At 40.5% G+C, this 12,829-nt stretch overlaps 1 protein-coding gene across 4 annotated transcripts in view; it reads left to right on the top strand.

Moving 5' to 3' along the window:
• Positions 1–12,829, top strand: part of si:ch211-106h4.4 (MAM and LDL-receptor class A domain-containing protein 1) — a 33,248-nt gene that overhangs the window by 13,626 nt on the left and 6,793 nt on the right. For all 4 annotated transcript variants that reach the window (XM_028441367.1, XM_028441368.1, XM_028441369.1 and 1 more), the window contains 15 exons: positions 1,021–1,146; positions 1,246–1,461; positions 1,544–1,663; positions 2,501–2,653; positions 3,013–3,104; positions 5,929–6,096; positions 6,192–6,371; positions 6,476–6,584; positions 7,521–7,643; positions 7,722–7,821; positions 7,992–8,148; positions 9,333–9,420; positions 9,504–9,647; positions 12,087–12,274; positions 12,605–12,770. In XM_028441367.1, the coding sequence (XP_028297168.1) occupies positions 1,021–1,146; positions 1,246–1,461; positions 1,544–1,663; positions 2,501–2,653; positions 3,013–3,104; positions 5,929–6,096; positions 6,192–6,371; positions 6,476–6,584; positions 7,521–7,643; positions 7,722–7,821; positions 7,992–8,148; positions 9,333–9,420; positions 9,504–9,647; positions 12,087–12,274; positions 12,605–12,770 (2,130 nt within the window). The remainder of the gene's footprint in view (positions 1–1,020; positions 1,147–1,245; positions 1,462–1,543; positions 1,664–2,500; positions 2,654–3,012; positions 3,105–5,928; positions 6,097–6,191; positions 6,372–6,475; positions 6,585–7,520; positions 7,644–7,721; positions 7,822–7,991; positions 8,149–9,332; positions 9,421–9,503; positions 9,648–12,086; positions 12,275–12,604; positions 12,771–12,829) is intronic.

Raw genomic sequence — 12,829 nt, 5'->3', positions numbered from 1 at the left:
TAGTCACATGATGGAGCCTCATTCATTCGTTCATTCACTCATATTTACGCAGATGGCGACGCTGAGAGCCTCAGGCCCATGAGATAAAATAGGCTGTATAAAATTAAAATAACGTCCACCTTATGATCTAGGCTCACTGAACGCATCATCAGAGCAACAGACTGCACCCAAAATGAGGCGGATACTTGAATAGTCTGTTTTATTTATTTAATTTATTGTCAAATTAATTTTGTATGATCTCACAAATGTACTCAATACCAGTCTGGAATTTCCTGCCTGCGTTCCTTCCTTCCTGCTTTTACTGCAGCAACAGCGTTTTTTTTTACCTGAATTACAGATTTTATTTGTTCATATTTTTTAAAGAATTTTTCCTCACGGTTTCTCCGTCAGATGCTGCAAACAACGCCCCTTTTATGTGAACGGGCATGCATCCAGCTTGGAAACCGCTGGCTTAAGTTGAAGTGTTTATAACCACTTTCACAGTACAGCTACTCTGGGATTGTGAATGTTTGGTTAGGTGAAGCCTGCTATTGGAGAGATATCCTGGATATATTTATCCAGCTTTGTAGTATAGGGCCAAAATGACAACAAAAACACACAAACCTTTTGTCCTTTCCTGCATTAAACCACAGATCGGTCATTATTTTAAGAAAGTGTCGATTACTACAGTTGCCGTACGGACAACCCCCCGGTGCTGTTGGTACCGAAGTACACGTACGTAGCGTCTTAGGGTTAGGTTTGGGGTTAGGGTTAGTTTATAACCTTACATCGCAAAAATTTTTAGGGTTCGGTTTAGGATTAGGTTTAGTTTTAGTCACACGACCTAAACTGACCAATGAAGGACATTTCCTGTAACCTAAACTGGCCAAATAGGAGCGCTGCGTACAGATAGAATGTCTGTACTGTATATTGATACGGCAACCGTATAGATAGACACTGCCTTATTTTAACTGCTGACAAATCTGCTTCAGTAATTTTCTGGTTGGTTGTTGTTAACGATTGCAGTGAAACTTCTTTTAGGCTGGTACATGGCAGTCACAGCCAACCAAGGTGACCAAATCAGCCCTGCAACATTGGAGAGCCCCACCATGACTCAGGCCAGCGCCACCTGCAGGCTGCACTTTTACTACAGCATGCAGGGCGAAGGTGTGAGAAGGTTCCACATTCCTTTTGTATGCGTTTGTTGTTAAGGTTTTTGGTCAGTTTTCTGCATTTAAATTTTAAAGGCAAGTGTTTCTCCAATAGGGTTAGGTGGCTTTAATGTGGTGCTGAAGGGAGGATCCACGAGAACAACACTGTGGCATCAATCTGGTCATTCTGAAGTCGTGTGGAGACACAGTGAGGTGGCGATCGGCCGAATCCCTCGGGAATTCTCTATCCTGTTTGAGGCTTCCAGGACCTTGAACCAGCTCGGACACATCTCTCTGGATGATGTGGACTTCATCAACTGCAGCCTGCCTGGTAGGCCATGCTGATGTTACATTAAATTTACAGGCTTTACCTGAAGTGGTGTTGAATAGTATTCCCTTGCATCTTTTCTCAGAGGCGCAGCCATCTTGTCCTGAGAGCATGTTTGTGTGCAACAACAGAGTGTGTGTGGACCAGAGCTCTGTGTGCGACTTCACTGATGACTGTGGAGACGGGTCTGATGAGAACAACTGTGGTGAGTCCGAACAAACCCTGATCTCTGATAGAACCAGACTCCTCAACACTCTAGGGCTGGTTAAAAAAGCTCATTTCATTATTGACAAATATAAATCAGAAGTAGAATCACCGCACGGACGACCTGAATCTGCCAAGGTGCCAGAACTTAAAACATATTTGTGCAAAAAGAAGATCTGAATACTTGGATCAATGCAAGTAAACAATTCAATTGTTAAGCTTTTAGTCAGTGCGCCTTCATCAGGGTAACAAACAGCATGGGGACAATGAACAGGCTTCTATAATACAGGCAATCAGTCCCACCTTTCCTACACCACTAGTGATCACGTGGGAGATGTAGTTCAGAAGCAGGAGGAGGAGGAGTTTGTAGTCCTAACTGCACAGCAATGAATAAAGTAAAGTAAGCATTATAGATATCATCAGAATATATACAAAAAGATTAATTACATTTTTATACTTGCATTGATCCATGTGTCCAGATCTCTCTTTTGTACAAATCATTGACAAATATGAATTGTTTCTCCTATTCCCAAAGATGGATTATTTACATTTTTCAAATTGTAAAACAAATCAGGTGAGTCCTAATTTGGATATTTCATTTACGCTACACAATTTTGAAGGTTCTGTGAAGTGTCACTCAAAAGAGAAGTCAAGTAATTCAACATCTGACTGTTAAATAGAAGATCAATCATCAGCAATAATCGAAAACCATTTTGTAATTGAATCGAGACTTCAGTAATCATAATCAAATCGGGAAATCAGGCTGATTAAGCACCCCTACAATACAAATGATGTTTTGTTTGGTACGTGAGTTTTTCTGTTACTCCTACCAAAGCAGAGCTACACGGTGTGGTGGAGCGCTGCAGCTTTGAACAAGGCCTTTGCTCTTGGACGGGGGCCAACGTGGACACACTCTGGAAACTTCACAGAGGAGAAGAAGTCTATCCGACTCACGGACCTCCGAGAGATCACACTCAAAACTCAGCCGCGGGTAACAATGCCTCATTACCGCCATCCACAGAGAAGATCCATGTTACCTAAATTGCACCAGAGTTCTGCTTGTCTTGCTCCCACTTTTTCTTAATTGAACTAATACTGTAGTTTATTGATATTAAACATCATCATTGTTCACCCAACTAGGATGCATCTGCAGATTATTCATCATTTTCTAATTGTTCTCTGATGATTTAAAGGGATCCTCCACTGTCTTTGCAAAATTTGGCCTTTCTCAGATTTTAGGCCACATTTGTAAAAACAATGAAGGATCCCTTTATAGCAGTACAGCACAGCATCCCAGAGTCAGATAAATGTCTTTAACACACTGTTGTGTTTCCTGGTGGTAATTTACAGGAAGCTTTGCTGTTCCTGGGACTCACCTGATCGAGGGCGGACAGACATCAGAGATGATTTCCAGAACGTTCTTACCCAGCATGCACTGCAATGTAAGGTTGCATCACCACAAACGCAAAAAGGAGCAGGGATGAAAGATGTAGCAAGCTTTTGACATCAAACTAAAGTTCTGAAATGGCAACATTAAGTAAATAACGTCTAATTAACTAATGAACTTTCTCTATGAATTTACCAACTATAGGTCAATATACATTAGCATGTCTTGTATGACCTTTTGGATCGATGTCCATTTCACAGCTTAATGAAAAAAGTGATTTTTACATTTTGTGTATATTTGGTTGCCATAGTAACAGTGACTTGCCATGACCACTAGGGTTGGGAAGGCAAGTTGCAAATCGAGACCACCAATAACAATTTCATATGTTTCTGCTGGCAAATGTTAATTCAATTCAAATCAACTTTATTTGTATAAAGCAATTTCCAACAAAGTCATCTCAATGCGCTTATCAAAATATAAAATTCATGATAAGAAAGAAAAAACCCAACAAGATCCACATGAACAAACATTTAGCCATCTAACAAAATCAACGTCATAAAACACCATTAAAGAAAGATAAACAATTATTTAATATAGCCTCCATACTCTCCCAACAAGATATATCTCATGACACGGCAGCACATCCGTTGTTTGTATTGGAAACACAGAAACATGGAGAAAATGACAACAACAACAACAACAACTCAGAAGAGCCTCAGTGAGGCTCATCCACAAAGCCAATCCTTCCTTTTGTACCATTCACTGTAGAAAGTACCAACAATGTTCTGACTTTACCTTTGCTGAAGGTCTGGTAACTCAGGTGTTGGTCTCCCATTTTTTAAAAGCTGTCGTTTTTCCTCAAAAAAAAGTTTCTCTATCATCTCTAGCGCTGTCATCCTGCCTGTAGTGTTATCCCGCCCACTAGCTAGAGAACGTAACAGCAGCGGCCACATTGCATCAATTCACTAATGTACGTAAATGGTTTTCATCTTGGGGAAGTGACTGCGCTTGCGCAAACACATAAAAACACGCTAAGGGGAACAGAGGCAGAGCAGCAACGTGCCTTTGAGAGGGGGCGTGGCCTCCTCCTGCTTTACAGTGGAGTGAGACAGCAGCCGTTCCAGGAAATAGCGCTGTTTAGTAATTTGGGCTACGAAACGCACAAAATGCTGACACTTTCAAACTTATAGGTACTGTAGGCTATTGGAAATGGAAAAATAAATAAATTATAATTATATTATAATTAAAACAAATAATTAAAATATCAATTCACCCTTGGGTAGGCACTGCCTACCTTGCCTACCCTGACGGCACGTCACTGCATAGTAACGTTTAAGTCAGCCTTTTATGAAGGTTAAAAATGAGACAATGGGGAAACATCACATTTCATACCTCAGACTGGATTACATTATACCTATTATTGTTGGTCATTTTATATTTGCCAATTCATAATTTCAAATTTGTCTCTGAAGGTCTTTCTTGTGCTTTTAATGTAGGGTCGGATGCTGTTTTGCTCTGATTACATCAATATATGTCGAAGACTTGCTAAATATGCAGAAGTGGTTCTTAAGAATACATTTTACGGATTATTGGGCAGTAAGAAGGTTCTGTTTTATGCTCCAGTGCCTGTTGAGAGCTGAAGAAGGGCACCAGCAGAGCCCTGTGACCCTGAACAGGAATCAGAGGCTCAGAAAATGAGTAAAAGTCAAATATTTATTTTTTGGCCGATACATAAATACATACATAAAAATAAAAAATGAAAAAATTAGGGTGAAACAAATGTAAAGTTGAATTAAAAGAAAATTTTGAACAACAAACGTGAAGTCAGTATCACACCTGAGTGAAGGGGGAAATGCAAGGGAAAGGAATTAGGGTTCATTGTCTGCACATGCTGACGAAGGTCAACACTACATGAAGAGCAATTCTGCCCACTGTCATTTTGCTACATACTCCTGTGTGTGTTTCAGGGCGTGCAGAGTTAGTCTGGGTTCTGTTTGCTTTGCTCTGATGATCTGGATTGGTATCATTTTTTTTTTTTCTCCCAAAATGTTCCATACAGAAGAAACAAAAACAAAAACAAAGACAAAAACAAAACAAGAGGTGTACATAATACAATTATATGATTGTGTTACTTATACATGTAATACAGAGGATCATACATACTCAGGCCTCCGGAGCGACTGTGGCTCAGGTGGTAGTGGGTCGTCTTCTGATCGAGAGGTTGGGGGTTCGATCCCAGTACCTGACATTGTGTCAAAGTGTCCTTTGGGCAATACACTGAACCCTAAGTTGCTCCCAGTGGTCGACTAGCGCCTGGTGTGTGAATGTGAGAGTGATTGGGTGAATGAGCTGATATGTAAAGCGCTTTGAGACTGCTTCAGTGTGGTGATAAAGAGCTATATAAATCAAGTCCGTTTTCCATTTCTCCCAGATTTTGTCAAACTTGTCTATTTGGAGTCTTTTATAAAATGTCGTTGGTTCCATAACAAAAATTGCATATACCAAATTATACCAATCATCCAAGTTAGGGGATAAAGAATTTAACCATTTTTTTGTGAGATGGTCTGAAATATAATGGCTTTATTTGTATGGAACATGGCATTTTGAAACACTGTTTCCTGCTATGTCTCCAGATAATTCCAACAATTTGTCTTAATAATCAAAGGAAGGATTCCCACAAACAAGTTTTAGTTCACATAAGAATTTCTTTTTTTTGTTTTGTTTTATATTATCTTCAGAAAACCTGATATATAAATGCCTCAATATTGCATATTTGTGCTATTATCCCACGTAAATGACCTTATTAGCTTATTCTCCAAAGTACTGACAATGCAGCAGATGAACTCTCTTCACTTTTTGACTTTTTGAACTTCTCACAGGTGAGATTTTACTTCTTCAGTCTGAATGACGCCTCAGCCGCGCTAACTGTACACTTAAGGACGCTGCGGTCTGGACATAATGACGTAGTTTTGTGGTCCCGGGATGAGTCCCAGAGCTACAACTGGAGGAGAGCTGAGGTCACATTCTCATCCTCGGCTAACAGCAAGGTACATATTTATAAATATCATAATCACCAAGTCTCCTGGTTACATGCTGGTTTGATATACTGTGTTTAATATACGTTTCTTAACAAACATCTTAGATTGTCTTCAGCTATGAAGTGGGTAAGGACCCCAGAGGCCTGGTTGCAGTGGATGGCGTCTCTTTCTCCAGGGAGTGCAGATCAGACCCCACCAACAGCCACCTACCTGAAACATCACCCACCTCTGCCCCAGCTACGTCTCTGTTGCCCACCTCCACTGCTCCAGTGAACCCCTGTCAGGTAACCAATCACACAAGCTTCAAACAAAAATCTACATACAAACTCTTAGAACTGACACATGCTCCGGACGGGACCCACTGCTTATTATTGCACGTGTGTTGCAGAACGAGGAGTTCTTTTGCTGGCGATCAGAAGGAAAAGTGTGTATTTCATCAGCCTTGAAATGTGATTATCGTCCAGATTGTCCCCAAGCAGAGGACGAGGCTGACTGTGGTGAGAGACACACGTTGCCTTCTAGTGTCAAATACACACAAATCTGTTTCTTCTGACGCTTCATATTATTATTACTATTTTACAAACCTCTCTAGCTTTTCACATTTCTAAACTTTCTCTTGTATCTTTTACTTGCAGAATTAAAACAAACCAATTGTTTAAGAAAAAAAACAAAAAAAAAAACTTATCAAAACAAGACAAGAAAAGAGAAACAATTTTGAACCACAAACATATAAAAAGGGAAGTCAGCGTTGCACTCGAGTGAAGGGGGACATACAAGGGAAAAGGAGTTAGGGAGGGTAACAAATAGGAAAAAAAGCCATATTTGGTGTATTGTGATTTGAATTTCATCAGTTTGCTTCACACTCGTGTGTGTGTGTGTGTGTGCGCATGTGTTAGGATCCATTATACGTTTCTAGTCTGGGTTCTGTTTGCTTTGCTATCATGATCAGGATTGTAATGGACATATTTTAACAAAACACGACATTTTTAAACACCATGTTCGACTATTTCTCTTGATAATCTCAACGATCCTTGGAAAAGCCCATTTTATGAAATATTCAATAACTTTACCTACATATTCTCTTTATTTATAGAGCAATAAACAACTTCTGCACTGTTATTATTCATTTTCTTAAGATGTCATGATTTCTCTGTCTATGCCATGACTCCTTTATAAATCCTAATCAGGATTTTTCACATTTGTCTTAATTCTGGGATCAGAGGAAGGATTAGCAGCTTTCGTCAAAACAAGAATCTCTTAAAATGTGACAGGAAATGACATATATTCCTGATCCTGCTTGATGATTGGCTCACTTACCTACAGACTGGACAAACCCTTATCACAAAATTTGATTTCACTGGATAAAGATAATGAAGGTTTACTACTTTAGGAGCCCCACACTCGCACCCGTTTGACCCTGACTTTGCATTTAGGTTCCTGTACGTTTGAGAATGGCCAGTGCCAATGGGCTGCCAGCAGCGATGGACTGAGCACGTGGCACAGAGTCAGATGCAGCAACGACACAGAGCCGTCCACCGATCACACCACAGGCACAGGTGACCGAGTGAACACAGAGGGTTTTAACATGTAATCAGCTGCATGCTGGTGTTGACTCAGCCGTCTTCTGTTCTCAGGCTACTACATGACGGTGGATATGAGTGAGGGGTCAGTGCGCAGTGATGCTAAACTTCACAGTCCACCACTAAACCCTTCATCTCCCTACTGTCAGTTTATGTACGTGACCTACACTCACTACCATCCTTTCATCCAATGTCTCCATTATTCTGCTTTAAAAGAGTTGAATACTAATATTAATATGACTTGCTCAACAACAACCAATGCAACTATCCCACAAATCCTACACTCCTCCCCCCACTTCTTCCTTCCTCCTTTCCTGAACCCAGGTTTCACTTCCACATCAGTGCAGAGAGTGCTGGGTCACTCAGAGTGCTTATGCAGCAAAGTGAAGGAAGTGAAGCAATCCTGTGGTCACGAAGCTACAACACCATCTCCCACTGGACACCCGAGCATCTGCCCGTGGGCCTGCAAAGGCATTTTAAGGTGTTTCCTTATGCAACCGCATGCATTTTCCAGGTTACATGTGTGTTTTTACATCTCAGGGATGCACACAAGGACGTAGTAGATCATAAGGACCAACTGAGGCTGAAGGGTCACAGGATGGTTCTCTGTATGAGCGCATGTTAAAAGATGCTGCCTGTATGTCTTGCTTTATAAATATTTAATCTTTGTTGGTTTTTGCTAATTCAACTCTATTAGAAATTATTTGAAAATCTGAAATAAGTGCTGCCACTATGATGAAACGTTAACTCCCTGACAAGACTTCTGGTGACATTTTCTTATTGTGAGATATCATCCCACCTCCTCTTTAGAAGTTGACTCAGACAAACAGTAACGAACATCAATGTGCTCACACATGGGGTCAATTACATTTTTTCCAAGTACGTTTTCAATTGTCAATTACAATTCAATTATGATTATGGTAACCGGCATTTTTTCAAAATTACAAATAAGTTACAATTATTATTTTTCCCCTGGAAGTCAATTACAATTACGTTTTCAATTGCTTAAGTTCAATTACAATTTTAATAACTTTTATTCAAAAACCGTTGTGATGATTTTTTGTGTGTACAACGTCGTTTTAGCCTCTTAACCTTTACATCTTAGTGCATTTATTATAATATCTTATGTAAAAGCCCAACTATGGACAAGAGTTGGAATTTAGCAATAACTATAAACTCTTTGTACAAAACATCAATTACATTCACATTATTGTTACTTTAAAATTGTATCATCCCTAATAACAAAAACTTCTATTATATCCTAACCTTAACTCTTCTTACCATTACTACCTGTATAAGTGTAAAAATTCACTGGAAAACTTAATATGAAACATATTTTAATATTTATTAACTACTTATAGGTAAACCATAGACCTGTTTTGTGTTTAATTAAATTGTAATTGAGAGTTTTTATTGAATTTGCATGGTAAGTCAATTATTTGAACTCAAATCCATTTTAATTAAGATTACAATGCCGACAGATTCCTACAATTACAATTATGATTATAATTATGCCATAATTGTAATTAATTATCAATAACGCGATAACAATTATAATTTTGACTCCAACCCTGTCTCACAGTGAACACGCACAGTATCTAGAGATGCATTGTGATGCTGTAACTACAGACCATTGTGAAGTGTTTCTGTGTGTCGGACTCTCAGGTTTGGTTCAGCTACATTAGTAAAGCAGGACGTGTTGCTGTGGACGATGTTTCATTTCTAAACTGTCACAAATCCTACCAACCACCAGGTAAACCAAACACCTCCACAGAGACAGATACAACAAAGGGGAATCCTCATGTGTTTCCTTCCTGCTCATGTTTTCTTCCTCAGCTCTGAGTGCCTACGGCTCTTCTTTTGAAGACGGCTTCGGTTTTTGGGTCCAAGGAGCTCATGATGAACTGGACTGGCTCAGCAGGTCTGGTCCAACTGATTCACCAAACACCGGGCCTGCAGGAGACCACACCAGTGGAAAAGGTGATGGTGATGATGATGATTTCACTAATTCACAGGATAGGGTTAATGGAAACTCATCACAACAGGGTTTTTAAGGGGACATCCGACCTCCTTTTGCAAAGGTCCCACCTTTTCATCAACAATGTTCCTTTTAATCGTATACACTTAAAGCTGCAGTATGTACTTTTTTTTTTTTTTTTGGCATCATTTGGTCAAAAATCCTTAATGATCTTTGAGAGTGTATCAGGTGGTAGAGAGGGTCGTCTTCTGATCGAGAGGTTAGGGGTTCGATCCAAGTCTATACCTGACTATGTGTCGAAGTGTCCTTGGGCAAGACACTGAACCCTAAGTTGCTCCCAGTGGTCGAATAGCGCATTGCATGGCAGCTCTGTCCCATTGGTGTGTGAATGTGAGTGTGAATGAGCTGATATGTAAAGCACTCTGGGACTACTTCAGTGGAGGGATAAGGCACTATATAAATCAAGACCATTTTGTAATTCAAGTGTTCTGAGTGGACTATGGACCTCTTCTCCTTCTATTGGCTCTATATTTACACTTTAGAAATCCAGGAGTGTGATGCTAGAGTTCAGCCAATCAGAGATCTCTACCAAAAGAATGATCCATGAGCTGTTCTGGGCATTATTATTGGCTGCTCAACTGAAGTCAATGCACGTTCACATACCATGGATAGTAAAAGTGCAATGGCAGGTGCTCCAGCAGAAATCTCCATCGCAATGTTAAGGTGCGTTCACACTGAGATGAGTCGCTTCAACATAGTCACGCATTTTGCTAGCTTCATCGTTCCAGTGACGTGGCGACCGGGGAATTTATGTGTATGCTGAGCTAGCGGCTGCACTGAGGGGGCTGATCACTTCTTCTCTGGCCATACGTTTACAGCACTTAACATAGACAGCTCCACTTTTACTCACGGTTTAAATGCTCAACTTGGGAAGTTAGGATGAGTTCACTCAAAATATACTTAGAATTTAAAAGGCTTATTCAAGGAGTATGCCGCTTTCGTTGGCCCCAGTAAGTTGCGGAAGTATGCAGGCCTGCCGCTGCAGCCTTCTCGCTGTAGCGGGAGGGAGGGCGCAGCCTTGGCTCTACAGACAGTGACAGCTGGGGGAGTTGTCGCTTCAAGTCGCTTGAAAGGTTAACATTTTACAACTTTGATCTAGTCGCACGATCCAGTTGCTGGAATCACGCAAGTTGCGTCAATTGAAGGGAGGTACCTTGATGTTGCGTCATTTACATTAATTTTGAATGTAATCTAGTCGCCAGAGTCGCTTCAGTCACGTCAGCAAGCAGAAAAAGGAAGACCGACATGGAGAAGCAACAGTCTAAAGGCTCAAACATGTTCGGGCGGAACGGATTCCGTGGAGGCCCCTCTGACTCAGAATGTGGGGCGGACTGAGCATGATCCGCTTTCAGTCTGCCCCACATACTGAGTCAGAGGGGGAGTGATAAAAGATGCGACAAATTGCTTGTAAACCTAAGAGAAGCATATTCAAGGTGGAGAGATTATGTACAATCATATTACAGTTGCTGGGGATTGCTGCGGCTGCTTGTATGTGAGCTTTGTGGTGGAGGAGTGGCTGTGAGCCTCTAGTTACTATCCTTACAGCAGCGAGTGATACGTGCATTCATGTCTCTAAAACATCAGAAAACTCTTCAATAACACAAGATAAAGTCCTTAGATTTGTTACTAGTCTTTATTGAGAAAAAAGTTGCTAAGAACTCCACATTTGTGCGAGTTCACGAGAATACCGGTAAGGGATGATGGGTTTCAAAACAGGAAGGGGAGGGGGTAGCGTGGTTGTTTCTATATATCTATATATAAGTCTCACGATTCTACATACTGCAGCTTTAATACACCAACTCCACCAATCACTAAGCTAATCAATGGCTTATCGAACACTTCTCTTTACCAATTCCTCCCCTCACATAAGTGTAGGACTGTTCATTTTTGGATTTGTGTGTACCGGTACTTTGGGTGAATAATTACTTGAAGGGTCTGAGCTGCAGGTCTCACCAGGAGGAACAGGATTGGAAAGGAGAACATCAGTTGGAGCAGTTGGAAGATAAGGTCCGAGACGTTAGATAAAGATTTGTTGGACATGTGGAGAGGTCAGATAGTGCAGTTATTGAGAAAGGGGAGCTGCTAGAACAGAGGAAGAGGAAAAGAGGAAGAGTAGCTTGTTTAAAGTTGTGATGTTTTGCATTTACAACGTTTGGGATTTAATAGGATGATGCTGAGGATTGGAGAATGTAGATACTGAGATGAAGCAGTTTTTACCTTAAATATAGTAGCACCAGCATGCAATCTCTTATCAGGTCAACAACTTGTCCAAAGGTCCCTACATTACAAAAGTATGAATTTTATTCCTCCAAACTTCTGAATTGGCAGATATTAAAGTGAGAAGTTGTTAAAAAAAAAAAAAAAAAAAATGTGTTTTATAGGGAAATATCTGTACATTGAGAGTTCTCCACCAAGCCAAAGGGGAAACACTGCTACGCTGAAGTCCCTACTGCTACCACCTGCTGGTGAAAATGGATACTGCATCACATTTTGGTACCACATGTTTGGAGCTACTGTGGGTTCACTGAAGATGTTTCTCCAAACAGCTGATCCCTGGCAGAAAATACTGGTAAATAATGCATCGGGTTACTCGTAATTTTAGATGAATTTCTTTGTTGTATTCAAGCATAAAAAAAGTCATGGCCATATTTGTTCTACAGTTCAGGCTGATTGAGAAATCTCTGCAGTTATTTTTTTTTTTTCACTCAACCGGCATTTTTTTTTTTTTTTTTGCGCTGTTATGAAATGTCGATTGTGAAACTGCATTATTGTTGTTTCTATAATCACTCTGAAGTTGCACAGTTTCACAGTTTTTTTGCTGAGTTGCACTTTTATCCCTTCACATCCTCTCTCTCTCTCTTTCCGGTTCTCATAAATCCACCTCCCATCTTTCCTGTAGGTGTGGCAAAAGTCCGGAAATCAGGAGGATGAGTGGTATCCGGTTCACAGTCATGTGACTTTGCAAAAAGTCCATCAGGTGATTCTGGAGGCCTCGGTGGGAGGAGAGGCAGGGGACATAGCCATCGATGACATCTCCTTTATCCATGGGCCGTGCCCGGCCTCTGGTAATAAGACTGAATGTGGAGTTAAAGCTGATTAACCACATAACTCACATTTTTTAAAT

This window comes from Gouania willdenowi, unplaced genomic scaffold, assembly GCF_900634775.1.
Source record: "Gouania willdenowi unplaced genomic scaffold, fGouWil2.1 scaffold_228_arrow_ctg1, whole genome shotgun sequence".
Classification (NCBI taxonomy): domain Eukaryota; kingdom Metazoa; phylum Chordata; class Actinopteri; order Blenniiformes; family Gobiesocidae; genus Gouania; species Gouania willdenowi.
Note: the sequence above shows the minus strand (reverse complement) of the source record. Positions and strands in the feature narration are given on the sequence as shown.